Source organism: Zosterops lateralis (genome assembly GCF_965231275.1).
Source record: "Zosterops lateralis genome assembly, chromosome: 37".
In the NCBI taxonomy this organism is placed as follows: domain Eukaryota; kingdom Metazoa; phylum Chordata; class Aves; order Passeriformes; family Zosteropidae; genus Zosterops; species Zosterops lateralis.
The window spans coordinates 231,457-256,691 of NC_139797.1; the positions used below are offsets into that span (position 1 = coordinate 231,457).

At 55.6% G+C, this 25,235-nt stretch overlaps 3 protein-coding genes across 6 annotated transcripts; all 3 read right to left on the reverse strand.

Moving 5' to 3' along the window:
- Positions 1 to 6,498: 6,498 nt before the first annotated feature.
- Positions 6,499 to 11,272, reverse strand: TNNI3 (troponin I3, cardiac type; the record flags this gene model as incomplete). Its single annotated transcript, XM_083882111.1, has 8 exons — positions 6,499 to 6,921; positions 7,999 to 8,169; positions 9,052 to 9,141; positions 9,549 to 9,683; positions 9,975 to 10,016; positions 10,733 to 10,804; positions 10,956 to 10,968; positions 11,262 to 11,272. The coding sequence occupies 8 exons, from the start codon at positions 11,270 to 11,272 to the stop codon at positions 6,829 to 6,831; spliced, it is 627 nt and encodes a 208-aa protein (XP_083738237.1). The 3' UTR covers positions 6,499 to 6,828.
- Positions 11,273 to 12,412: 1,140 nt separating this feature from the next.
- On the reverse strand, positions 12,413 to 17,492 carry DNAAF3 (dynein axonemal assembly factor 3; the record flags this gene model as incomplete). Its single annotated transcript, XM_083882112.1, has 11 exons — positions 12,413 to 12,557; positions 12,995 to 13,069; positions 13,394 to 13,502; positions 13,955 to 14,036; positions 14,532 to 14,633; positions 14,719 to 14,832; positions 15,144 to 15,410; positions 15,797 to 15,963; positions 16,041 to 16,134; positions 17,202 to 17,326; positions 17,414 to 17,492. 11 exons carry the CDS (start codon positions 17,490 to 17,492, stop codon positions 12,413 to 12,415), a joined length of 1,359 nt encoding a protein of 452 aa, XP_083738238.1.
- A 1,453-nt stretch (positions 17,493 to 18,945) lies between these two features.
- Positions 18,946 to 25,128, reverse strand: HSPBP1 (HSPA (Hsp70) binding protein 1). 4 transcript variants are annotated; one of them, XM_083882030.1, is made up of 6 exons: positions 24,052 to 24,174; positions 22,773 to 23,322; positions 21,913 to 22,068; positions 20,943 to 21,039; positions 19,966 to 20,077; positions 18,946 to 19,152 (listed from the first exon to the last, which is right to left on the reverse strand). In XM_083882030.1, the coding sequence occupies exons 1-6, from the start codon at positions 24,058 to 24,060 to the stop codon at positions 19,075 to 19,077; spliced, it is 1,002 nt and encodes a 333-aa protein (XP_083738156.1). In that variant the 5' UTR covers positions 24,061 to 24,174; the 3' UTR covers positions 18,946 to 19,074. The 4 variants fall into 4 exon arrangements, with proteins under 4 accessions (XP_083738156.1, XP_083738158.1, XP_083738157.1 ...); XM_083882032.1 differs by lacking the exon at positions 24,052 to 24,174 and adding an exon at positions 23,970 to 24,017; XM_083882031.1 differs by lacking the exon at positions 24,052 to 24,174 and adding an exon at positions 23,845 to 23,885.
- Positions 25,129 to 25,235: the final 107 nt, after the last annotated feature.

The following is a 25,235-nucleotide window of genomic DNA, read 5'->3' on the forward strand; positions in this document are numbered from 1 at the left end:
CCCTTTTCCCAGACCAGGCCACTCTGGACGAGGCCTCGATTCAATTCCGCCGCACCCTGAGCCGGGTCCTGGCCCAGGACATCAGAGGTGACCCCAAAACCCCCTAAAACCCCCCAAAATCCCCCCCAAAACCCCCCAAAAACCTCCCCAAAAACCTCCCCGGGGGGACTGGGGGTAATTTGGGGTAATTTTGGGGGTAATTGGGGCAGTTATTGGGGATTAATCTGGATTTTATTGGGGTTTTATTGTGGATTTTATTGAGATTTAATTGAGTTTTTATTGGGGTTTAGTTGAGTTTTTATTGGGGTTTAATTGGGTTTTTATTGGGGTTTAATTGAGTTTTTATTGGGGTTTAATTGAGATTTTGGTTGGGGTTTAATCTGGATTTTATTTGGGTTTAATGATGATTTTATTGAGATTTTATTGAGTTTTTATTGGGATTTAATTGAGTTTTTATTGCGGTTTAATTGTGTTTTTATTGGGGTTTTATTGTGGATTTTGTCGGGGTTTAATTGAGGTTTTATTGGGGTTTAATTTGAGACATTTTTGGGAATTTATTGGGGATTAATTGGGGTTTAATTTGGGTATTTTTTAGTGATTTATTTGCGTTATTTTGGGGGATTTATTGGGGTTTAATCGCAGTTTAATTGGAGTTTAATTGAGCTTTTATTGTGCTTTAATTGGGGTAATTTTTAGTGATTTATTTGGGTCATTTTGGAGGATTTATTTTGATTTATTGGGGTTTAATTGGGTCATTTTTAGGGATTTATTTGTGTTTAATTACATTTTTATTGTGCTTTAATTCGGGTCATTTTCAGTGATTCCCCAAATACCCAAAAATACCCCAAAATATCCCAAATTTTCCCAAATTTCTCATTTTTTCCCCCCAATTCCCCCCAGGGCAGCAGATTTACCAGGAGCTGCTCTGGGCCCTGCGGGAGATCAAAGAGGATTTCGAGCGGCTCATGAGGCGCTTCCAGAGCCAGGGTGGGCCCCAAAAATACCCAAAAACACCCCAAAATTATCCCAAAATCAGCCCAAAATTATCCCAAAATCCACCCAAAAATCATCCAAAATTACCCCAAAAATGACCTGAAAATCAGCCCAAAATCAGCCCCATTTCCCTCCCATTTTTTCCCCATTTTAACCCCATTTTTTTCTCTTTTTATTCCTATTTTAATCCCATTTTAACCCCATTTTAAATCTCATTTTCCCCCCAGTTTTAATCCCATTTCCCCCCATTTCTCTCATTTTCCCCCATTTTTCCCCCATTTTAATCCCATTTTTAACCCCTTTTTAACCCAAATTTCCCCTTTTTTAACTCAAATTTTCCCATTTTAATCCCATTTTTTTCCCATTTTCAACCCCATTTTTCCTCATTTCCCCCCCTATTTTTAACCCCATTCCCACCTCATTTTAATCCCATTTTTAACCCATTTTTTCCCTTTTTTTGACCCATTTTCCCCCCTTTTTTAGCTCAAATTTCCCCATTTTTAACCCAAATTTTTCCATTTTTCCACAGTTTACTGCCCCAATAAATGCGGTAAGCGACTCCGGGTCGGGGTTTTTTTGAGTGGGGAATTTTTGGGGGATATTTTGGGGTTTTCAGACCCCCCAAAATGCCCCAAAATTTCCCAAATTTCCCCCAAAATCCAGGTCGGATGGAGGTTTTGTGGATCGAGTGCATTTTCTGTAACCTGACCCATTTCTCCTGCAACCGCGGCACCGACTGCGGCGGTGAGGATTTGGGATTTTTGGGGGAATTTTTGGGGTTTTTTTGAGATTTTTTGGGTTTTTTTGGGATTTGGGGAATTTTGGGGATTTTTTTGGGATTTTTTGGAATTTTTTGGGATTTTTGGGAATTTTTTTGGGATTTTTTTGGGGATTTATTTGGGATTTTTTGGGGGATTTTTGGGATTTTTTTGGGATTTATTTGGGGTTTTTTTGGGGGGGGATTTTGGGGGGATTTGGGGAATTTTTGGGGGGATTTTTGGGAATTTTTGGGGGTTTTTTTGGGGGGATTTTGGGGGTTTTGTTGGGAAATTTGGGTTTTTTGGGGGATTTATTTGGGATTTTTGGGGGGATTCAGGGAATTTTTGGGAAGTTTTTGGAATTTTTGGGGATTTTTGGGATTTTTTGGATTTTTTGGGGGGAATTTTTTGGGGGATTTTTGGGGTTTTTTTGGAATTTTGGGATTTTTTTAGGGATTTATTTGGGGGGATTTTTTGGGGGATTTTTGGGGGTCTGGGGGGAATTTCAGGGGTATTTTGGGGGGTCTCGGGGGAAATTTTGAGGGAATTTTGGTGAGATTTTTTGGGGGAATTTGGGGGGATTTTTGGGGGGGATTTTGGGGGAATTTCGAGGAGATTTTGGGGGGAATTTCAGGGCTATTTTTGGTGGGTCTGGGGGCGGTTCTGGGTATTTTGGGGAGGGGTCTGGGGGGTCTCGGGGGGAATTTTTGGGGGAATTTTGGGGAGATTTTGGGGGGGATTTTTCTGGGATTTTTTCAGAATTTTCTCTGGTATTTTTTCAGGAATTCCGGGGGTGTTTGGTGGGTCTGGGGGCGGTTTGGGGTAATTTGGGTCGGGGGTCTCACCCGTTTCCCCCAGAGCGGCAGCTGTGGGTGGAGGAGGGGCAGGACCTGGTGCTGGACTGTGCCCTGCCCTGGCACGGGGCGTCCCACGGCGCCAAAACCTACAGCTTTTACCGGGTGAGGAGACCCCAGACCCAATTCCAGACTGGGACCCCCCCCCAGAGCGACCCCCGCCCCAAAAAACCCCGAAAAAATCCAAAATAACCCAAAAAAACCCCCCCAAAATCCCCCAAATTTCACCCCAGAGCTGCAGCTTCTACCGGGTGAGGAGACCCCAGACCCAATTCATCACCGGGGCATCCCTGGGAACGACCCCCGCCCCAAAAAACCCCGAAAAAATCCAAAACAACCCAAAAAAACCCCCCCAAAATCCCCCAAATTTCACCCCAGAGCTGCAGCTTCTACCGGGTGAGGAGACCCCAGACCCAATTCATCACAGGGGCATCCCTGGGAAAGACCCCCGCCCCAAAAACCCCCAAAAATCCAAAATAACCCCAAAAAACCCGAAAAAATTCCAAAATTATCCCCCCGGACCGACCCAGAGCTGCAGCTTTTACCGGGTGAGGAGACCCCAGACCCAATTCATCACCGGGGCATCCCTGGGAACGACCCCCGCCCCAAAAAACCCCGAAAAAATCCCAAAAAAATCCAAAATAATCCGAAAAAAAAAAAATAAAACCCGCCCCAAAATTCGAAATGACCCCCAAAATCCCCCCCAAAAATCCCTAAAAAATGAAAAATAACCCGAAAAAAAATCCCAAAAAATTCAAAATAATCCCGGAAAAAAAAAAAAAAAAAAACAAAAATTCAAAATAATCCCGAAAAAAATCCCCAAAAAATCAAAATAACCCAATTTTTTTTTCTTTTTTTTTCCCCAGGCGCTGTCCCCGGCGGTTCCGGCGGCGCTGCCCGGGGGGTCCCGGGGGTCCCGGGGGTCGCGCCCCCCGCCCGCCGAGCGGCTCCTCCGCAGCGGCCCCGGGGCGGTTCTGGTGCGGAAAGAGGCGGCGCGGGGGGCGGGGGGGCGATACCGCTGCCAGATGAGGGGGGCGGGGGGGCGGCTGAGCTCCGAGCTGCGCTTCAATGTCACCGGTGGGTACCCCTGGACACCCCAAAAATATCCTAAAAATGTCCTAAAAATGTCCCCGAAACATCCTCTGAATAGCCCCAAAATACCCCCAAAATATCCCCCAAAAAATCCCCCAAAGATACCCAAATTATACCCGAAAATTCCCAAATTTCCCAAATCTCCCCCAAATCCCCCCAAGTACCCCCAAAACCCTCCCCAAATCCCCCCCGGGACCCCCCAATTCCCCCCCAAATCCCCCAAATCTTCCATAAATTCCCCCAAATCCCCCCAAATCCCCCCCACGACCCCCCAAAATCCCCCCAAACCCCCCCAAATCCCCAATTTTCCCCCCATATCCCCCCCAAAACCTCCCCAAACTCCCCCAAAACCTCCCCAAATCCCTCCAAGACCCCCCAACCCCCCCCAAATCCCCCCCAGGACCCCCCCAAACCCCCCCAAACCCCCCCAAACCCCCCCCTCTCTCCCGCAGTGATTCCCGTCCCGAGGGTCCCGGCCCCGTCGCCCCCGCCCCGCCCCGGGCCCGGCCCCGGGGGGCTCCCCCCGGCCGCTGTCGCCGCTATCGCCATCACCGCTATCGCGACAGGGCTGGCGGCCGCCGCCATCGCCTGGTAACGGCACGGGGGAGATTGGGGGGGTTTCGGGGGTCCTGGGGGGATTTGGGGCGTCCTGGGGGGATTTTGGGGAAATTTTGGGGGATTTGGGGGCTTCTGGGGGGGATTGGGGGGATTTGGGGGGATTTTTGGGGATTTTGGGGGGTTTTTGGGGTCCCGAGGGGGATTTTGGAGGATCCTGGGGAGATTTTGGGGAGGTTTTGGGGGGGTTTTTGGGGATTTTGGGGGTTTTGGGGGAATTTTTGTTGATTTTGAAGAAATTTGGGGGATCTGGGGGGGATTTTAGGGGTCTCGGGGGGATTTTGGGGGGGCTTGGGGGGGATTTGGGGGTCCCGGGGCGGATTTTGGGGAAAATTTCGGGGGTCTGAGGGGATTTTGGGTGGATTTGGGGGGGAATTTTGAAGAAATTTGGAGGATTTGGGGGGGATTTTGGGGGTCCCGGGACGATTGGGGGCGTGAACAAACAAACCACGCCCATTAACGAGATCCCGCCCATTATGGGTGTGGTTTCCGCTAAGTCCCGCCCCCTCCGTGGCCCCGCCCCCCCAGGTTCTGCCTCCGGCGCGGAGACCCCCGAGCGCGGCCCGAGCCCCCCCGGCAATAAACGGAGCGACCCCCGAGAGTTTGGGGGGATTTCGGGGGGTCCTGGGGGGGTCCTGGGAGGGGTCAGAGGGAATTTGGGGGGAGTCTTGTCACTAAAATCGGAACTTGCCGCCCCAAATTCCCCCCCGGGACCCCTGAAATCCTCCCCTGAACCCCCAAAATCCCCCTCAAAGTCCCCCAGGACCCCCCAAACCAAAAACTTCCCCGCCAGGACCCCCAAATTCCCCCCCAGGAGCCCCCAAATCCTCCCCAGGACCCCCAAAATCCCCCCCAGGACCCCCAAATTCCCCCCCAGGACACCCAAATCCCCCCAAAGTCCCCCCTGAAATCCCCTCCAAGACCCCCAAAATCCCCCCCAGGACCCAGAATCCCCCCAGGACCCCCAAATCCCCCCTGAAATCCTCCCCAGGACCCCCCAAATTCCCCCCCAAAACCCCAAATCCCCCCAAATCCCCCCAAAATTCCCCAAATCCCCCCAAGTTCACACTCAGTTGTCACAATCTCATCTTTATTTTGGGGGGGGGGGGACGACACACAGAGACCCCTCCCCACTTTTGGGGACCCCCCTGCGCCTTTGAGAGGGATTTTTCAGGGGGGGTGGGGAATTGGGGGAGGGGTCTCAGAGAATTTTGGGGATTTTGGGGGTCTCAGGGTGGATTTTTTGGGGATTTTGGGGTTATTTTGGGGGTCCCAGGGTGGACTTTTGGGGATTTTGGGGTTCAGGGGGGTCCCGAGGGTATTTTTGGGTTATTTTTGGGGGGTCTCAGCGGCGATTTTGGGGACACAGAGAGGAGAAAAAAAAAAAAAAAAAAAAAAAAAAACAACAAGAGAAAAATCCCCCCCCAAATCCCTCCGGAATCTCCTCCCAAAATCAAAATGGCGGGAAAACGTGAGGGGAGAAAATGGCGGGAAAACGTGAGGGGAGAAAAAAGGCGGGAAAACGCGAGGGGACAAAAAAAGGGCGGGAAACGTGAGGGGAGAAAAGGGCGGGAAACGTGAGGGGAGACAAAATGGCTCCCCCCAAATCCCTCCGGAATCTCCCCCACAAAATCAAATTAATTAACAAACACCACTCATTAACTCCACTAATTGATGCTGAAGGGGAAGTTTATTTGGGGAGGGGGTTTATTTTGGGTGGGGGGATTTGTGCTGGTGCCGGTGGTGAGGAGGATGAAGAAGGTGAAGGTGATGATGATGAAGAAGGTGATGAAGGTGATGATGAAGGGTCGACTCCATGGAGGCTCCTCCTGCAAGAAATTTGGGGAATTTAGGAAAAAATCGGATTTTTTTTTTTGGGTGAAATCAGCATTTTAAAAAGAGAAATTTCTCTGAATTTTCTGGAGGTTTTTTAGGGGAAATCCTGAGATTTTTTTGAGGTTTAAATTGAGTTTATTTGGGGGAAATCCCAGGTTTTTGTGGGGTTTAAATGGAGATTTTTTTTGGGGAGAAATCCCAGGTTTTTGTGGGGTTTAAATGGAGATTTTTCTGGGGAGAAATCCCAGATTTTTTGGAGGTTTAAATGGGGTTTTTGGGGGGGGGAAATCCCATTTTTTTGTGGGGTTTAAATGGATTTTTTTTGGAGAAAAATCCCAGGTTTTTGTGGGGTTTAAATGGAGATTTTTTTGGGGAGAAATCCCAGATTTTTTTGAGGTTTAAATGGAGATTTTTTTAGGGAAAAATCCCAGATTTTTTGGGGTGTTTAACCAGAGGTTTTTGGGGATATTTTTGAGAGAAATCCTGGGATTTTTGGAGAGGTTTAAATGGAGATTTTTTAGGGGAAAATCCCATTTTTTTGGGGTGTTTAACTGGGTTTTTTGAGGGATATTTTTGAGACAAATCCCAGGATTTTTGGGATGTTTAACTGGGGGTTTTTGGGGATATTTCTGGGACAAATCCCGGGATTATTTGGGATATTTTGGGGGGGGGTCTCACCCTCAGGCCGCCGCCCCCTCGAATTTTTTCTTCCTCCCCTCCATCCCACTCAGGGCGTCGACGTTCTTGCGCCAGTCCCCGACCTCGTAACTCTCCTGGGATGAGGAGAAAATAAAGGTGGGAAATGTCAGGGGGGAAAGGACTGGGAAAAAAAAAATTACCCCAAAAATCACCCAAAAACACCACAAAAATGCCACAAAAATCACCACAAAAATTACCCAAAAAGTCACTACAAAAATTACCCCAAAACACCACAAAAAGTACCCCAAATACCCAAAAACAGCACAAAAATAACCCCAAAAAATCCACAAAAATCACCCCAAAACCACCACAAAAAAATCCCAAAATTCACAAAAATTACCTTAAAAACAACACAAAAATTACCCCAAAAATTATCCTAAAAACAACACAAAAATTACTCCAAGAAACATCCCAATAATTACCCAAAAATCACCTCAAAAATTACCCAAAAATAGCCCAAAAATTACCCCAAAATACCCTAATAATTACCCAAAACCAGTACAAAAATTCTCACAAAAATGCCCCAAAAATTACCCTAAAAACCCACAAAAATCACCTCAAAAATTACCCCAAAAATGCCACAAAAATTACCAAAAAATTACCTTAAAAATACCAAAAAAAACCCCTCCAGGTGTGCATTTCTCGCCTTCTTGGCGTCGTCCTTGCGCACCTGGCGGAGCTGAGCCCTCAGGTCGGTGCCCATGGCATTGAACCCACCCCAAAAACACCCCAAAATCCCCCCAGGTGTGCATTTCTCACCTTCTCGGCGTCGTCCTTGCGCACCTGGCGCAGCTGCGCTCTCAGGTCGGTGCCAGTGCGGCCCTTGGTGCCCAGCCCCAAAACCACCCCAAATCACCCCAAAATCCCCCAAAAATCCCCCCAGGTGTGCATTTCTCACCTTCTCGGCGTCGTCCTTGCGCACCTGGCGGAGCTGCGCTCTCAGGTCGGTGCCCATGGCATTGAACCCATCCCAAAAACACCCCAAAACCTCCCCAGGTGTGCATTTCTCACCTTCTCGGCGTCGTCCTTGCGCACCTGGCGGAGCTGAGCCCTCAGGTCGGTGCCCGTGCGGCCCTTGGTGCCCAGCCCCAAAACCACCCCAAATCACCCCAAAATCCCCCAAAAACCTCCCCAGGTGTGTCCCCTCTCACCTTCTCGGCGTCGTCCTTGCGCACCTGGCGCAGCTGCGCTCTCAGGTCGGTGCCCGTGCGGCCCTTGGTGCCCAGCAGAGCCGCCATCATGGCGTCGGCCGACAGCCGCACCCGCCGCAGGTTGGGCCGCACGAAACGGCCCGCGGTGACACGGCGACGGAGCTCCTCCAGCTGGGGGACATCAGGGGGACATCAGGGGGACACTGGGGACATTGGGGACATGGGGGACATTGGGGACAGCCAGGGGGATTGGGGGACACATGGGGGACATTGGCCCCGCGGTGACACGGCGACGGAGCTCCTCCAGCTGGGGGACAGTGGGGACATCGGGGACATTGGGGACATTGGGGACATGGGGGACATTGGGGACAGCCAGGGGCATTGGGGGATTGGGGACATTGGCCCCGCGGTGACACGGCGACGGAGCTCCTCCAGCTGGGGGACACACGGGGGACATTGGGGACATTGGGGACATTGGGGACATTGGGGACAGCCAGGGGGATTGGGGACATTGGGGACATGGGGGACACTGGGGACATTGGGGACGGCCAGGGGATTTGGGGACGTCAGGGGGACTGGGGACATGGGGGACATTGGGGACACTGGGTGAGATTTGGGGACATGGGGACATTGGGGGGATTTGGGGACATGGGGAACACTGGGGGACACAGGGGGGATTGGGGACACTGGGGGACATCAAGGGGATTTGGGGACATAAAGGGGATTGGGGACACTGGATGAGATCTGGGGGCATGGGGGAGATGTGGGGACATAGGGGGGATTGGGGACATCAAGGGGAGTGGGGACATCAGGGATATCAGAAGGACTGGGGACATGGGGGACATCAGGGTGATTTGGGGACATCAAGGGCATTGGGGACATTGGGGACAGATCCCCCCACCCACACCCTGGTGACACGGCAAGGCCACCTCGGGGACACTGTCCCCATTGTGGGGCGGGGCTGTCCCCAGGCAGGAGGTGTCCCTGTCCCCTGTCCCCTGTCCCCAGTGACAGCAGGAGGTGGCCATGGGTGTCCCTGTCCCCTGTCCCCACCTCGGTGACGTTGTTGCTGACACGTGTCCCCATGTCATAGCGCTCCTCGTCCACCCGGCCCACGCGGGCGTGCAGCTCCCGGCACAGCTCCTGGGGACATTTGGGGACATTTGGGGACACGGGGGACAGGAGGGGACATCAAGGACAAGGGGGGACAATGTCCCCTCACTGTCCCCTCAATGTCACCAAAATCCCTCAGAAAAAAAAACCCCCAAAATCACCACTGACCCCCACAAATGTCCCCTCAGTGTCCCCAATGTCCCCAAATGTCCCCCCAATGTCTTCAGTGTCCTCAATGTCCCCAATGTCCCCAATGTCTCCACTGTCCCCAAATTTCCCCAATGTCCCCAAATGTCCCTCAATGTCACCAAAATCCCTCCAAAAACCCCCTAAAATTGCCCCTAAAACCCACAAAAAAAAACCCCCTAAAAATCACCCCTGACCCCCCCCAATGTCCCCAATGTCCCCAAATGTCCCCAATGTCCCCCCAGTGTCACCTGGAGCTCGGGGACCCCCATCCCGTCCAGCCCCCCCAGGGGGGGGCACAGCTCCCCCAGGACACGAATTTTTTCAGCCGCTTTTTCCTGTTCCTCCTTCTCCAGGTCCTTCTTGGCCCTTTGCAGCAGCAAAGTCTGGAAAATAAAAATTTTTGGGGACCCCCCAGACCCCAAAAAAATATTTGGGGATTTCCACGGGAGTCTCAGAAAAATCCTCATCCAAAAAGAAAAAAAAATTGGGGGAAAAATCCTCCAAAAATTGGGATAAATCAAATTAATTTTGGTGAAAATTTGAGATTTTTGGGTTTTTTTAAGGGGGGAAAATGTGAGGAGCCCCCAGAAAATTTGGGGACACCCCCCCAAAAAAATTTGGGGATCAAAATTTGGGGTTTCCACCCAAAATTTGGGGGTTTCCCTCGTCCTCACCTTGAGCTGGAGCTTCCGGGAGGCCGAAATTTTGGATTTTCTCTGCGGGGGGAGAAATTTGGGGTCAGAATTTGGGGGAAATTGAGGAATTTTGGGTTTTTAGGGAGGAATTTTGGGGAGTTTTGGGGGGATTTTGGGGCGGATTTTTGGGGGGTTTTGGGGTGATTTTTTGGGGGGTTTGGGGGATGGGTTTTTGGTTTTTTTGGGGTGTTTTTCCGGATTTTTTGGGGGGTTTCCAGGGTGGGTTTTTGGGGTTTTTTTTTTAGGTGTTTTGGGGGGTTTTCCAGTGGTTTTTTTTTTTTGGTTTTTTGGATTGTCAGGGTGGTTTTTTTGGGGTGGGATTTTGGGGTTTTGGGGAATTTTTAGGAGGTTTTTTTTGGGGTTTTTGGGTTTTTTGGGGGGGTTGGGAGTGGGGTTTTGGGGGTCATTTTTTGGAGTTTTTTTGGGTGTTTTTTTGGTTTTTTTTGGGTCCTCAGGCCATTTTTTGGGTGTTTTGGGGGTTTTTGGGGTGGATTTTTTTTATTGTAGGGGTTTTCAGGGTGGTTTTTTGGTTTTTTTGGGTTCTCAGGCCATTTTTGGGGTGTTTTGGGGTGTTTTTTGGGTTTTTGGGGTAGTTTTTTAGGGTTTTTCTGGGTCCCCAGGCCGTTTTTTGGGTGTTTTGGGTGTTTTTTTGTGTGTTTTGGGGTGTTTTAGGATGTTTTGGGGGTGGTTTTTTGGGTTTTTGGGGTCCTGAGGCCGTTTTTGGGTGTTTTGCCCACCTTGGCGTGCGGCTCCACGGCGTAGCTCCGGTAGTTGGCGGAGGATTTTCGGCGGAGGGGGCGGGGCGGGGGCTGGGGGGGCGCCTCCCCCTCCCCCTCCTGCCCCTCCCCCCCCTGCTCCTCCTCCGGGGGTCTCTGGGGAGGGAGGGGTTAAACTGGGCAGGGGGAGGGACCCCAAAATGGGGGGAAAATGGGGGGAGGGGAATTGGGGGAAGGGTCTCACCGGGGTGTCCTCCCTGTGGGGGGGGAGAGAGAAAAGGGTTAGAGACCCCCAAAATTGGGGAGGGGGTCCCAAATTGGGGTGGGGGAGTCCCTCAAATGGGGTGGGGGTCCTCAAAATGGGGTGAGGGTCCCCAAAAATGGGGTTAGAGACCCCCAAAATTAGGGTTGGGGACCCCCAAATTAGGGTGAGGGACCCTCAAATTGGGGTGGGGGACCCCCAAATTAGGGTTGGGACCCCCATTTAGGGTTGGGACCCCCAAATTGGGGAGGGGGACCCCCAAACCCCCCCCCCCAGCCCCCCACTCACTCCTCGGCCATTCCGAAGCTTCTGGAAGGTCCTGGAGGGGTCGGGGGGGGGTCAGGGGGGGTCAGGGACCCCTCCCCAAATTCCAACCCCCCCAAATTCCGCCCCCCCCCCCCTTTCCCCCCTTATCTGGGGCCGGGGCTGATAAGGGAGGGGGAGGGGGGATAAAAATAGCCCCTTATCAGCCCCTCCCCCCCCCGGCGGGGACAGGACTCTGCCCCTCCCCCCCCCCCCACCCAAAATAACCCCGCAAGGGCATCGAGGACATGGAGACCCCTCCCCAAAATAACCCAAAATTACCCCAAAATCTCCCAAAAAAACCCACCCAAAATCACCCAAAAAATACCCCAAAAATTACCCAAAAATCCCTCAAACAACCCCCCAAAAAATCCCAAACCCCAAAAACCCCCCGGGGACCCCCAAAACCCTCCCGGGACCCCCAAAATCCCACCAGGACCCCCCAAAAAAACCCCAGGAGCCCCCAAGATCCCCCCAGGACCCCCCAAAAACCCCCCGGGACCCCCCAAGAAACCCCTCAGGACCCCCCAAACCACCTGGGACCCCCAAAATTCCCCCGAGACCCCCCAGAACTCCCCCAGGACCCCCCAACCCCCCCCAAAATCCTCCCTGAACCCCCAACCCCCCCCCCGGACCCTAAAAATTCCCCCAGGACCCCCCAAAATTCCCCCCGGGACCCCCCAAAAAACCCCTCAGGATTCTGGAGCCCCCAAAATCCCCCTGGGACCCCCCAAAATCCCCCCAGGACCCCCCAAATCCGGGACCCCCCCGGTACCTGCGGGATCGGGGCCGTGGGAAAGCGGCGGCGCTTTATGAATGAGGAGGGGGCGTGGCCTCGTCAGGGGGCGTGGCCTCGGGCGGAATGGTTGTGAATGAGAGTGGGCGTGGCTTAAAGGGAGTGGGCGGGGGTTAAGGGGGTGGGCGGGTCCCTGAAGGGATTTTGGGGGTCCCGGGGCGGGAATTTTGGGGGGATTTTGAGGCGGGGGTCTCAAAAATTGTCAGGATAACTTGGGGAGGGGTCTCGGGGACTGGGAGAAGGATTTTGAGGGGGATTTTTGGGGTAATTTGGGGAGGGGTCTCGGGCACAGGGAAAGGGATTTTGGGGGGGATTTTTGGGGGTAATTGGGGCGGGGGTCTCAGTCCCCGAGCACCCTCCGGAAGCGGGCGTGGGCGGGGGGCTCCCCGGGCCCCCCCCAGGGCTCGAAGCCCCCGGCCCGCGCCAGCTCCGCCCCCCGCGCCCGGAACGCCTCCAGCTGGGCGGGGCCGAGGGTGGGGATGAACCTGCGGAATGTGGGGAGGGGGCGTCAGCCGGGGCTGGGGGCTTCCGCAGGGGGGTTAATTGGGGCGGGGGCGGCACCAGGGGTCGTTAATTGGGTCTGGGGTCTCGGGATGTCAATTCGGGGAGGGGTCGTTAATTGGGTCTGGGGTCCCGCGAAGGTTAATTTGGGTCTGGGGTCCCGGGGGTCCCGGGGGGGGTGTTAATTTGGGGAGAGGTCGTTATTTGGGTCTGGGGTCCTGGGTGAGGTGAGTTAATTTGGGTCTGGGGTCTCCCAGGGGGGGTGTGTTAATTTGGGTCTGGGGTCTCGGGGGGTGTTAATTTGGGTCTGGGGTCTCCCGGGGGGGGGTGATGTTAATTTGGGTCTGGGGTCCCGGGGAAGGTTAATTTGGGTCTGAGGTCCCCCGGGGTGTTAATTTGGGTCTGGGGTCTCGGTACCCACGTGGGCAGCTCCAGCAGCAGGGTGGCCCCGGGGGCGGCCAGAGCCCCCAGCTCGGGGGTCAGCGCGGGCAGCGCCCTGCGAGACCCCAGACCCAATTGGGGGGGGCCCAATCACCCTCACGGTGACCGAGACCCCTCCCCAAATTGTCCTGTCAGTCCTTGAGACCCCCGCCCCAAATCCCCCCCTAAATCACCCTCCCGGTACCCGAGACCCCTCCCCAAATTATTCTGTCAATGCCTGAGACCCCCCCAGACCCTCCCAAGACCCCTCCAGATCCCCCAACCCCCCCCAGGACCCCCCAGGACCCCCCCAGGACCCACAACCCCCCCCCAGGACCCCCCAAAACATCCCCCAGGACCCCCCAGGACCCCCCCAAACCCCCCCAGGACCCCCGCCCACCTCCAGCCCAGCACCAGCAGGTGGCAGAGCCCCCCGAGGCGGGCGGGGGTCGCGGGGGGACCCCCCAAGGGCAGGAACCGGATCCGGACCGGGAGAGGAGCCAGAGACCCTGGGGGGGCACGGGGGGTTATTGGGGGGTCCTGGGGGGTCAAAGGGGAGATTTGGGGGGTCCTGGGGGGGTCAGGGAGGGTCTGGGGGGAGATTTAGGGGGTCCTGGGGGGCCTGGGGGGGGTCCAGGGGAGGTCAGGGAGGGTCTGGGGGGAAAATCTGGGGGGTCCTGGGGGTCGGGGGGGGGTCTGGGGGCAAATTTGGGGGGTCAAGGGGAGATTTGGGGTGTCTGGGGAGGTCAGGGAGGGTCTGGGGGGAGATTTGGGAGGTCTTGGGGGTCAAGAAGGGTCTGGGGGAAATTTAGGCGGTCAGGGGGGGAGCTGGGGGGTCAGGGGGGAGATCTGGGGGGTCCTGAGGGGTCCTGAGGGGGGGTCAAGGAAGGATTTTGGGGTGTCCTGGGGGCTCGGGGACATTTGGGGACACTGAGGGGACACACGGGGGGGTCACACTCACCCAGCGGGTTGGACTCGTCCCCGGGGGGGTCCCCGGGGGGGTCCCGCTGCTCGGGGAGGGGGTCCCGGTCCCCGGGGGGGTCCTGGGGGGTGTCCCCATGTCCGGGGGTGTCCCCGGGGGGGTCCCCGGGGGGGTCCCCAGGGGGGTCCCCGGTGAGCAGCTCGTGCAGTAACGCGGTGACAACGGCCTGGGACAGCTCGGTGGCCGTCTGGGGGTGGGGAGGGGTCCCGTCTGAGAGGAGACCCCCCCTCAGATAAACCTCCCCGGGACCCCTCCCCAAATAAACCCCTCCCAAAATAAATACGGGAACTCTTCCCCAAATAAATTCTGGGACCCCTCCCCAAAATAAACCCCTAATTAACCCCGGAACTCCCCTCAAATAAACCCCGGGACCCCTCCCCAAATACCCCCCCTTTTTTTCGAGACCCCTCCCCAAAATAAACCCCTCCCCAAATAAACTCTGAGACCCCTCCCAGGGACCCCTCCCCAAATACCCCCCCTTTTTTCAGGCCCCCTCCCCAAATTAAACCCCGGGACCCCTCCCAGGGCCCCCTCCCCAAATAACCCCCTCACTCACCCTGGGGGGGCTGCGGAGCCCCGCGGGCTCGAGGCCGAAGCTGAGGAAGGGTCCGGTCACCGTGTCCCCCCAATAGGCGGGGGGGGCGAGCGCCCGCCCGTCCTGGGGACAGGGGGGGGACACGGTGGGGACACGGTGACCCCCGGTGACCCCCCTGTGTCCTCCCCGCCCCCCTGTCCCCACTCACGGCGCGGGGCCGGGGGTCGCTCAGCAGGGTTGGGTTGGGGGTCGCGCCCCCTCCCCCGAAGGCGTCGCCGCTCTCGCGCCAGAGCCCGAACTCGGCCGGGGACAGCGCGGTGGCCTTTGGGGACACCGGGAACGGACCGGGGTCACCGAGACCTCTGGGGTGGCCCCGTGTGTCCCCCGGTGTCCCCATCCCCTCCCGGTGTCCCCGTGTGTCCCCTCCCGGTGTCCCCCTGGGATGTCCCTGTGTCCCCCTGGGATGTCCCCAAGGCTTTCCTGGTGTCCCCGTGTCCCCCTCGATGTCCCCGTGTCCCTCTGAGATGTCCCCAAGGCTCTCCCGGTGTCCCCCCGGTGCCCCCCCTTTGTCCCCCCACTGTCCCCCCGTTATCCCCCGGTTCTGTCCCCGCTGTCCCCCCGGTTTTCGGTTACCCCCCGGGGGTGCAGCGCCATCCGCAGTTCCCAGTCGGCCACGGCCGCTCTGGCCTCGTACCGAACCCCGAGGCGCCTCCGCAGCCGCCGGTCCCAGCCCGGGGGTCCCGGTACCGGCCCTGGGCCCGGTTCTGCCCCCGGGCCCGTTTCTGCCCCCGGTACCGGCTCCGGGCCCGGTTCTGCCCCCGGTCCCGGTTCTGCCCCCGGGCCCGGCACCGCCCGTTCCCAGCGCCGCAGAACCGCCTCCAGCGCGTCCCGGTCCCGGCACTGCGGGGGGACAGCCCGGTACCGACAGAACCGGGACCCCCCGGGACCGACAGAACCGGGACCCCCCGGGACCGGCCAGTCCAGACTGTCCCAGTGTCCCCAGACCCCGGTACCGGCCGGTCCAAGTGCCCCCGGTACTCCAGAACCCCTCCCAGCTCCGGTACCGTCCAGTCCCAGTGTGCAGACCCCCGGTACCGTCCATCCCCTCTCCCCCCAGTGTCCCCAGACCCCGGTACCGGCCGGTCCTGGTCCCCTGGACCCCCGGTACCGGTCCATCCCCGCTCCCCCAGACCCCCAGACCCCGGTCCGGTCCCTCCCCTCTCCCCCCAGTGTCCCCAGAACCCCGGTCCGGCCCATCTCCCGCTCCCCCAGAGCCCGGTTGTGACCTTCATGAGGCCGATGTCGGCGGGCCCGGCGGGGTCCCGGTGCCGGTCCCGGTTCTGTTCGGAGCAGAGCCAGCGGCGCAGGCGGCCCGCGGCCCCCCGGAGCTGCGCGGCGGTTCCGGCCCGGAGCGAGCCCGAGCCCAGCAGCTCCAGCAGCGCGGCGGCGCGGGCTGGGAATGGGAGTTTTACACCAAAATCACCCGAAGTTTCGGGGATTTTTCCTCCCCAGGTTTCGGGGTGCCGGTACCTGCGGGCCGGGGCCGCTCCGGGGCCTCCAGCGCCAGCAGCAGGAACAGGAGCTGCCGGGCCACGGGCTCGGGGCTCTGCTCGGCCACCAACAGCTGCGGGACAGCGGGGCGGACACCCGGGAAAACCGGGATAGAACCGGGATAGAACCGGGAGAAAGCCCCGGTACCCATCCCGTGCCCTGCGGTACCGAGCCCGGTACCGTGAGCTCGCCTCATCCTCCGTGCCCGGGGTCCCCTCGGGTGTCCCCCCAGGTTGTCCCGGTGTCCCCCCCGGTGTCCCGTCCCAGTGTCCCCTCCTCTCCCGGTGTCCTGGTGTCTCATTCCGCTGTCCTGGTGTCCTCTCCCGGTGTCCCTCCTGTCCCGGTGTCCCCATCCCCCGTGTCCCGTCCCTGTGTCCCCGTTGTCCCCTCCTGTCCCGGTGTCCCCTCCCGGTGTCCCGGTGTCCTCTCCCGGTTGTCCCGGTGTCCCATCCCGGTGTCCTCTCCCAGGGTCCCCTCCCTGTGTCCCCCTCGGTGTCCCGATGTTCCCCCCGGTGTCCCCATCCCAGTGTCCCTGCAGTCCCGGTGTCCCCTCCCTGTGTCCCCCTCGGTGTCTCCTCCCGGTGTCCCATCCTCTCCCAGTGTCCCGTCCCGGTGTCCCAGTGACCTCCCTCGGTGTCCCGGTGTCCCCCCCGGTGTCCCCATCCCGGTGTCCCGGTGTCCCCTCCCGTCCCGGTGTCCCCCCCGGTGTCCCCATCCCGGTGTCCCCCCCGGTGTCCCCATCCCGGTGTCCCCCCCGGTGTCCCCATCCCGGTGTCCCGTTGTCCCCCCCCGGTGTCCCGGTGTCCCCCCCGGTGTCCCGGTGTCCCCCTGGTTGTCCCGATGTCCCCCCCGTGTCCCCATCCCGGTGTCCCGATGTCCCCATTCTTGGTGTCCCCCCTGGTTGTCCCTGTGTCCCCCCCGGTGTCCCCATCCCGGTGTCCCCCCCGGTGTCCCCATCCCGGTGTCCCGTTGTCCCCCCCCGGTGTCCCGGTGTCCCCCCCGGTGTCCCGGTGTCCCCCTGGTTGTCCCGATGTCCCCCCCGTGTCCCCATCCCGGTGTCCCGATGTCCCCATTCTTGGTGTCCCCCCTGGTTGTCCCTGTGTCCCCCCCGATGTCCCCCCCCGGTGTCCCGGCGCTCACGGTGATGTCCCGGGGCGGCCCCCGCCGGGCCCTGGCCGCCGTCATCAGCAAATGCCGCCCCTCGGCCGCCCCCACCAGCAGCACCGAGGCCGCGGCGCCGGCTCCGGGCTGGGGCTGGGCCGGGACTGCGCGGGGAACGGGAGGGGACAGCGGTCACCGGGAGCGCCGGGGAGGGCGGGGGGACACCGGGGAAATGGGGTTTGAGGGCTCACGGTGAAGGCGGAGATCGATGGCCGGGGACAGCCCCCACCAGCACACGGTGCCCACGGCTTCTTCCAGCGCCGCCGCCATGCCCAGCCCTCACCGAGCCCTCAGGGAACCGGAGCCCTCAGAGAGCCTTCAGGGAGCTCTCACGGAACCGGAGCCCTCACGGCGCCCTCACGGAACTGGAGCCCCTCACGGAGCCTTCACGGCGCCTTCACGGCTCACAGAGCCCTCAGGGAACCGGAGCCTTCAATGGAGCCCTCACGGAGTTGGAGCCGCTCTTGGAGCCCTCACGGAGCCCTCACGGAACCGGAGCCTTCACGGTGCCTTCACGAAGCCGGAGCCCCTCACGGAGCCCTCCCGGGGAACTGGAGCCCCTCACGGAGCCCTCACGGAACTGGAGCCCCTCACGGAGCCCTCACGGAGCCGGAGCTGTCACGAAGGCCCTCACGGAGCCCTCAAGGAGCCCTCACGGAGCCCTCACAGAGCTTTCAACGGAACCGGAGCCCTCACGGAGCCCTCCCGGGGAACCGGAGCCCTCACGGAGCCCTCCCGGGGAACCGGAGCCCCTCACGGAGCCCAAACGGAGCCGCAGCCCCTCACGGAACCGGAGCCCCTCACGGCGCCCTCAAGGAGCCCTCACAGAGCCCTCACAGAGCTGGAGCCCCTCACGGAGCCCTCACAGAGCTTTCAACGGAACCGGAGCCCTCACGGAGCCCTCCCGGGGAACCGGAGCCCTCACGGAGCCCCTCACGGAGCCCTCCCGGGGAACCGGAGCCCCTCACGGAGCCCTCACGGAGCCGGAGTTGTCACGGAGCCCCTCACGGAGCTGGAGCCCCTCACGGCGCCCTCAAGGAGCCCTCACGGAGCCCTCACAGAGCTTTCAACGGAACCGGAGCCCTCACGGAGCCCTCACGAAGCCCAAACGGAGCCGCAGCCCCTCATGGAACCGGAGCCCACACGGAGCCCCTCACGGGGCCCCTCACGGAACCGGAGCCCTCACGGCGCCCTCCCGGGGAACCGGAGCCCTCCCAGTGCCTTCACGGAGCCGGAGCCCCTCACGAAGCCCTCACGGAGTTGGAGCCGCTCACGGTGCCCTCAGGGAGCCCTCCCGGGGAACCGGAGCCCTCACGGAGCCTTCACGGAGTTGGAGCCGCTCTTGGAGCCTTCACGGAGCCCTCACGGAGCCGGAGCCCTCACAGCTCCCTCACAGAGCCCCGGTAACCGCCGCCGAGCTCCGCTGACCAATCAGGAGCGAGAACGCCGCCAGTGACACGCGCACCCACCAATAGGAAGCGAGAAGGGCGGCGGGAAAAGGAGGAGGACCAATGAGGAGCGAGGAAGCCCCGCCCACAAGGACGCGGTTGCCACGGTAAACCCGACAAAGCCACGCCCACGGTCTATTACCATAACCCCGCCCTCTCATTAGCATAACCACGCCCCCCACAGTCTGATTTTGACGATTTTTGTGGTTTTTTTCCCCCAATTTTTTCTTTATTTTCGTCACTATTCCAATTTTATCCCCAAATCTCAGCCAGGCTCGGGCGTGGAGCGTTTATTCCCCCCCACTCTGGGGGACTCACAGGATTTTGGGGAGTTTTTTTGGGGGTTTTGGTGACGCCGGGAGGGATTTGTGGGGCAATTTTTGGGAATTTTGGGCGATTTCGGGTCATCGGTCCATGGTGGATTCCTCGGGGGGGGTCTCGAAGCAAAGCTGCAGGAGACGCTCGCAGAATTCCAGCTCTTCCTGTGGGGAGGGTTCAGCCTCAAAAATCTGGGAATTTACCCCAAAAACTCAAGGGGTTTTTAGCCCCAAATCCCCCAGATTTTTACCCCTAAAATCCCACAAATTAAAGCCCAAAATTCTTGGGGATTTACCCCCCAAAATAATAGAGATTTCCCCCTCAAAATCCCATATATTTCCTCCCCCCCAAATTCGTTGGTATTTGCCCTAAAATTTCAGGAATTTTTCCCCCCCAAAATCTGGAGGATTTTCCCCAAAATTCAGGAATTTCCCCCCCAAAGTTTCAGGATTTTTCCCCCCTCAAATCCCACAGATTTCCCCCAAAATTCCAGGGAATTCTCCCCCTCAAAAATCCATTAATTTTCCCCCCCAAAATTCCAGAATTTCCCCCCCCCAAAATCCAGTGAATTTTCCCCAAAATTTCATGAATTTTCCCCCCTAAAACTTCAGGAATTTCTCCCCCCAAAATTCAGAAATTTCCCCCCAAACTCCCACATATTCACCCCAAAATTTCATTAATTTTCCCCCAAAAAATTTCATTAATTTTCCCCCCAAAACCCCACAAATTTTCCTCAAAATTTCATTAATTTTCCGCCCTAAAATTTAACGAATTTTCCCCCTAAAATCCAGAATTTTTCCCCCCAAAATTCAGAATTTTTTCCCCCAAAATTCACAATTTTTCCCCCCAAAATTCACAAATTTCCCCCCAAACTCCTACAGATTTTCCCCAAAATCTCAGCACTTTTTCCCCCAAACCCCCTCAAATTCCCCCTGTTATTTTTTGCCCCAAATTCCCATTTTTTCCCCCAATCCCACCTGGAACTGGTCGTGTCCCCGGAGCAGGTCCCGGCGCTCGCGGAGCAGCTCCTCCAGCCCCAGCCCCGGGGCCCGACACTCCCGCAGCCCCTCGGGGGAATCCGTGGCCAAACTGGGGGAAAAAACGGGGAAATTGGGGAATTTGGGGGGTGGGGAGGGGAGAGGGCTAAAAAACTGCCTGAAAATTGAGCGAAAATTGAGCGAAAATCGCCCAAAAATCGTTCAAAATTTGCCTGAAAATTGATCGAAAATCGATAAAAAATCCCCCAAAAATCAATTTTAAAAATGCCCAAAAATTAACCAAAAATCACTCAAAAATTACCCAAAAAAATTGCCAAAAAAAAAATCACCTGAAAATCAGTGAAAATTGATTAAAAAATGCCCAAAAATCACCCGAAAATCGCCCAAAAATCACTCGAAAATTGCTCAAAAGTTGCTGGAAAATCACCCAAAAATTGTCCCAAAATCAGTCAAAAATGTGTCTAAAATTTACCCAAAAAAATCGCCAAAAAATCATCTGAAAATCACCAAAAATCGATGAAGAAACTGTTCAAAAATTACCCAAAACCCCACTGAAAAATCACCCAAAATCCACCCAGAATTGCTCAAAACCAGCCCAAAAACCAGCCAAAAACTCCCCAAAAATCACCCAAATAATGTCCAAAAATAGCCCAAAAAACCACCCCAACACCGCCCCAAAAATTACCCAAAAATCACTGAAAAAACCATCCAAAAATTACCAAAAAATCACCCAAAAATTACCCAAAAATCACTGAAAAAACTGTCCAAAAATTGCCCAAAAACCCACTGAAAATCCACCCCAAAATTGCCCAAAAATCACCAAAAACCCGCCCAGAATTACTCAAAACCAACCCAAAAATCACCCAAAAAATGCCTAAAAATTCTGAATTTTAATTTTTCTCCCCGAATTTGGATTTTTTAAATTATTTTTTGGGTATTCCAGGGTAATTGCTGACCTGCAGAGGATGCCCAGGCCGTGCTCGTGGGCCGGGCCGTGCTGGGAGCGCAGCAGAGTCACCGCCCGGGGCACCAAACCCTGACTCACCAACGGCCCTGGGGGGAGATTCGGGGTCAATTCTGAGGATTTTGGGGCATTTCAGAAATTTTGGGGGTTTAAGGAGGGTCAGGAAGGGATTTGGGGATTTTTTCTGATTTTTTTCTGATTTTTTGAGGGATTTTTTTGAGATTTTTTTTGAGGATTTTTTCTGATTTTTTTCTGATTTTTTTTAAGATTTTTTTTTTTTCTGATTTTGAGGATTTTTTTCTGATTTTTTTGGATTTTTTTTCTGATTTCTTGGGATTTTTGGGGGGAGTTTTTGGGGAGATTTTTTCTGGTTTTTTGAGATTTCTTTCTGACTTTTTCAGGGATGTTTGGGGGGGATTTTGGAGATTTTGGGGGATTTATTTTCTGATTTTTTTGGGGGGATTTTTTCTGATTTTTTTCAGGAATTTTTTCTGATTTTTTGGGGGGATTTTTAAATTTTTTTTTTTTTTTGGGAAAATTTTTGGGGCGATTTTTGAGATTCTTTGGGGAATTTTTGGGGGGAATTTTGTCAGGAATTTGGGGATATTTTTGCAGGGTGTTTGGGGTTATTTTTGGGGTGAATTCAGGGGATTTTGGGACCCCAAAGGCCTCTGGGAAAGGGACGAGGGGGGTCAAAAAAATGGATTTTTGGGGAGAATTTTGGGGATTTTTGGGGGAATTTTTGTGGGAATTTTGGCAGCAATTTTGGGATATTTTTGCAGGGTGTTTTGGGGTTATTTTTGGGGTGAATTCAGGGTGTTTTGGGGTTATTTTTGGGGTGTTCTGGGGCTGTTTTGGGGGTGAATTCAGGGAGTTTTGGGGCTGTTTTTGGGGTTATTTTTGGGGTGAATTCGGGGTGTTTTGGGGCTGTTTTTGGGGTGATTTCAGGGAGTTCTGGTCACCTCTGAGCCGCGGGTGCTCCCGGAGCAGACAGTGCAGCAGGAAAGCAGCTCGAGCCCTCAGGGGGGGGTGGGGGCTCTGCAGGGACCCCCCCAGAGCCTCGAGACCCCCCAGAGCCTCCAGCTGCTGCAGCCCCTCGGGCTGGGCCCGCACCAGGCCTGCAAGGGAAAAAAAATGGGGTTAAAACAGCAAAAATTGGGAAAAATAATCCAAAAAATGTCAATATCGGCACTAAAACCACCAAAATTGGCCCAAAGTAACCCAAAATCCCCCAAAATTCTCCAGATTCGCCAAAATCCCCCAAATCCCCTGAAATCCACCCCAAACCTCCCTGAAATCCCCAAAACTCCCCCTAAAATCCCAAAAATTCCCCCAAAACCTCCTCTAAAACCCTAAAACTCCCTGAAAATCCCCCCCAAAAAATCCCCAAAAGAGCTCAAAAATTTCACCAAAAGTCACAAAAAAAATCTCCAAAAAAGCCAAAAAAAATCCCAAAAAAATCCCTGAAATTTCACCAAAAAATCCCCAAAAATTCACGAAAAATCTCCCCCAAAACTATATTAAAAAAAAAAAAAACCAAAAAATTCCCAAAAAAAATCACAAAAAAAATTACAAAAAAAATCCCCAAAAAAGCTGAAAAAATCCCCAAAAAATTCACAAAAAATCACAAAAAAATCCTCAAAAATTTCCACAAAAAAAATCACAAAAAAAATCCTAAAAATTTCCAAAAAATTCCCCAAAAAATTCACAAAAAATCCCCAAAAAATCCCCCAAAAAGCTCAAAAAAATTCATAAATATTCACACACACACACACACAAAAAAAAATTCCCAAAAAATTCACATAAAATCCCCAATACTCACATGAGATGGCAAATAGAGCGGCAGGAGGCACCTGTGGGTCAGGGTCCCCCCTGAGGGCCCCCAGCAGGGCGGGCAGAGCCCCCAGGGCCAGGAACCTCCTCAAAACCACCCCAAACCCCCTAAAAAAACCAAAAAAATCCCCCCCAAAAAACCTGAAAAATTCCCCAAGATCCCCTGAAATCCCAAAAATATCCCCAAATATTTCCCCCCAAAAAATACGAAAAAAATTCACAAAAAAATCAAGGAAAATTAACGGAAAATTCCCAAAAAATTCACTAAAAATTGTTTTAAAAATTCCCAAAAAATCCCCAAAATTTGCAATACTCACATGAGATGGCAAATAGAGCGGCAGGAGGCACCTGTGGGTCAGGGTCCCCCCTGAGGGCCCCCAGCAGGGCGGGCAGAGCCCCCAGGGCCAGGGCCCTGCTCTGGGCCCGGGGCAGGTTCTGGGCACAGGCCCCCAGCACCCGCGAGGCCCCGGCCCTGAGGGGGGCCCAGGGGTGCCCCAGCAGCTCCACCAGCACCTCCAGGCCCCCCAGGGAACAGAAATCTGGGGGGAAAATACAGAAATTGGGGTTAGAGGGGTGAGAAATGGTACAAATCCTGCGAGAAATGGCTCAAAGCCCACAGAAAATGGTCTAAATCCGACAATAAATGGCTCAAAATGCATCATCAAATCAGCCCAGCAGTGCCCCAAACCCCTGAGTGACCCCAAATCACCCAAATTCCACCCCAAATTCACCCCAAATCCACCCCAGACCACCCCAAACCACTGAGTGACCCCTCAGTGGCCTCCCTAAACCCTTCAGTGATCCCAAATCACCCAAATTCCACCCCAAATTCACCCCAAAACCCCTCAGTGACCCAAATTTCATCTCAAATCACCCCAAGTCCACCCTAAAACCTCCCAAATCCACCCCAAACCCTGGAAATCCACCCCAAAACCCCCCAAATCTACCCCAGACCACCACCCCAAGCCCCTCAAATCACCTCAAAACCCTTCAGTGGCCCCAAATACCTCAAAATCCATTCCAAATTCCCCAAAAATCCCCCAAAACTCCCGACCCCATACCTGTGGCATTGTCCAGGCTCTCGCAGAGCTCGGCCAGCTCCTCCAGACCACCCCAAATCCACCCAAAATCCCCTCAATGACCCCAAATCACCCCCCAAAATCCCCTAAAATGCCCTCTCCTGTACCTGTGGCATTGTCCAGGCTCTCGCAGAGCTCGGCCAGCTCCTCCAGGGCCCCCCAAACCCCCCTAAAACCCCTTTTCTGTACCTGTGGCATTGTCCAGGCTCTCGCAGAGCTCGGCCAGCTCCTCCAGGGCCCCCTCGTGCTCCCCGGTGTCCCCCGGGCCCCTCTCGGCCGCCTCCTCCCCGGGGCAGGGCCGGGCCAGGACCCTCAGGCAGCGCTGGAGCTCGGCCCGGGTGTCCCCAGTGCTGCCCAGGGCCTCGGTGACGGCGGCTCTCAGCCATTCCTGCCTCTAAAACACAAAAATATATAAAATTATAGCCGAAATCGGCACAAAAATCGGTCAGAATTGACCCGGAATTGACCTAGAACCGGCCCCAGAGCTGCTGCTGCCTCTAAAAATAAATTAAATTCTAAATTAGACCCGAAATCGGCATACAAAGCAGTCAGAATTAACATCAAAATGAGTCAGAATTAGCCTTAAAATTGGTCAGAACTAAATCATAGAGTTAGCCAAAATTATATCCAAAATAGACAGAAGTTAGGCCCAAAAATTAGCCCAAATTGCCACCAAAGTTGGCCAAAAATAGCGCCAAAATTACCGCCAAAATTGTCGGGAATTCCCCCCAAATCAGCGGAAACTCCCCCAAAATCAGCTAAAAAAAAATATCGACCCCTGAGACTCCAAATCGACCCCCTCAAAACAGCCAAATTCTCCCCCAAAAATCGGCCGCCCGGGACCCCAAATCGGCTCAAATTCCTCCCAAAATCAGCCGAAATTACCCCAAAAATATTCCCAAAATCAGCCCTTGAGAGCCCCAACCCCCCAGTTCACTCCCAAACCTCCCGAATCACCCCGAGACCCCCAAAAATCCTCCAAAATCCCCAAAAAATCCCAAAAATGCCTAAAAAATCCCCCGGTACCTCCTCAGCCATCGGTTCTCGGTGCTCGGGCTGCGCCTCCCCGGCCACCACCGCCATCTCCAGCAGCCCCTGCAGCGTGTGCGGAGGTTCCCGCCGGCCCCCGCCGGCCCCGCCGCCCTCGGCCGCGGCCATGGCGCTGTGGGAGCCCCGGGAATTCCGGGAATTCCTCCCCCGCCGGCCCCGAGCGGGGCCCGACCCGCCGCCCCGGGAGCTCCGCTCAGCGCCGCCTGGGCGCCGCCATCTTGGAATGGGCGCGGCTACAGGAGGAAGAGGCGTGGCTTAGCGGCGGAAAGGGGCGTGGTTTAGTCTGTATTGTTTATGGCCGGCCACACGCTGAGCTCATTGTG